This window comes from Pteropus vampyrus, unplaced genomic scaffold, assembly GCF_000151845.1.
Source record: "Pteropus vampyrus isolate Shadow unplaced genomic scaffold, Pvam_2.0 Scaffold44, whole genome shotgun sequence".
Taxonomy (NCBI): domain Eukaryota; kingdom Metazoa; phylum Chordata; class Mammalia; order Chiroptera; family Pteropodidae; genus Pteropus; species Pteropus vampyrus.
In genome coordinates, this window is record NW_011888825.1 from 7651511 (window position 1) to 7653609 (window position 2099).

Sequence of the window (2099 nt, forward strand, 5' to 3'; positions counted from 1 at the left end):
AAATAAAATTCATTTTCAGATGTAACTAGGCAACACAAAGCAAATCATACAAGAATTGAGTAATACAGTTATAAGTTTGATTTAACAAAAAAGAGAACCTTCTAATCTACAGAGAACATATACCCTTACAGAAATCAATTATATGCCTGGCCATAAAGAAAACGATAAGTTCCCCCAAAAAAGATTTTATAATTCAGAAACTACAACTATAGCCCAATAAAATTAGAAATCAACCACCAAATTTTTTTTTTAAATTTTCTTGGAAATTAAGAAACAGTCTAACACTCAGATCTAAAAGGAAATCAAAATTATTAGGACAAATGAGTGAAATTAGCAAGGTCAATGGATACAAGGTCAATATAGAAAAAAATAATTATTTTCTATATATTAGCAACAAACAATTGGAAAAATAAAAATTTTAAACACCATTTGTAATAGCAGCAAAATATCAAATATTAAGACTAAATTTAACAAAAGATATATTAAATTTATTACAAAACGTTGCTGAGAAAAATTAAATAAGATTTTTTAAATGGAGAGCATATTTATGGAGTGGAAGACTCAATATTGTTAAAAAGTCAGTTCTCTCTATGTTGATCTACAGATTCAATGCAACTCCAACCCCAAAACCCAAAATATAAAAATGCACAGATAAAAATTTCCATCTTGTATACTAGGTCCCTCACTTTTGGAGCTCTGAATTGCTAATTATAAAAAAAATCTGAATTCTCTAAGGCTACCCAAGGAAGCCCAAGCCCTATGGAGATGCTCCGGGTAAGTGCTCCAGTTGACAGCCTAATTGATCTCCCAGCCATCAGCCAGCATCAACTATTAGCTACGTGAGTGAAGCTATCTTTGATATCCAGCCTGGTCCAGCCCCCAGACGACTGTGACATCTCAGTAAAATTACATGAGAAACCCCAAGCAAGAACTATCCAGCCAAGTCCTTCCTGAATTCCTGTCCCACAAGATCTAGAGCAAAATAAAATGGTTACCTTCATATAAATGCATTTATATGAAGTTCAAAATCATGGTGATGAACTAAGAGTGGTGGTTATCCCTGGAAAGGTTTGACTGGGAGCAGAGACAGAGGATCCTTCTAAGATGCTGGAAATGTTCTATGTTTTGATCTGAGAGGTGGTTGTAAAGTTGTTCATATATGTGAAAATACTTTAGTGTGAGGTTTGGCACAATTCAAACTGAAAAAACATGAATTAGGATTTTATTTTTAAGATATCATACTATTAAGTTAGCTTGCGGTGAAAAAAAAAAAAAGTTGAATAAAGTTATTGCACACCCAAAACCCAAGAAGGCAATTCAAAAGGTGTGTGCTTGGAGGTGGTTCTATAGAATAGTGGTTAGCACTTCTGCTTTACATGTAGAAGGTCCTGAGTTCGAGCCTCAGTAAAGCTCTGGGTGCACCAGGCCCCATGGGTATGCCAGGCCCATGGGAGGAAACACCCCACCTTCAGAGATCCAGCTCTTATTTGTAGGTCAGGGGTGGAAGTAGGCGGGGATTTAAAAAAAAAAAAATGTGTGCCTGGACCAATCTGACCCTAGGAATTAAGTTGTACTTGGTTCAATCAAGGAGTAACTAGAATAATACGAAAAATATTCAGTAGAAAAATATTCAGTAGTAGTAAAAGAATGAAGTTAGGAATATTAAATCGGAAGAACTGAGGGATTTTCATAGGAGTATGTTTGATAGCATAGAATGTCAAGCAGGCTGTCTTGTAGAAATTAATAGCTGATTCTATGATTCATATGGAAATGCACAGGACTTAGATGGGCCTAGATAATCTTGAAGAAGAACAAATCTGGAGGACTTACTTTGATTTCATAACTAAGTAATTAAGCAAGTAATTAAGGCAAAGTGGTCCTGGCATAAAGGTAGGTATGTAGATCAATGGAACAGAATAGAGGATTGAGACATAAATAGCTGGATATCTACATGAAAAAAAAAAATGAAGCTGTCCTCTACCTCACACCATATGCAAAAATTAATTTGAAGTGAATCGTAGACTTAAATATGAAACTAAAACTATAAAGCTTCTTGAAGAGAAAAATCTTCGCGACCTTTGAGGTAGGCAAAGATTTTT

General features: G+C 34.6%; 1 protein-coding gene across 1 annotated transcript in view; it reads left to right on the top strand.

The window, feature by feature from the left end:
• Positions 1-759: 759 nt before the first annotated feature.
• Positions 760-2099, top strand: part of CENPV (centromere protein V) — a 15243-nt gene continuing 13903 nt past the window's right edge. The window contains exon 1 of the mRNA XM_011359139.2: positions 760-774. Within this exon, the coding sequence (XP_011357441.1) occupies positions 760-774 (15 nt within the window). The remainder of the gene's footprint in view (positions 775-2099) is intronic.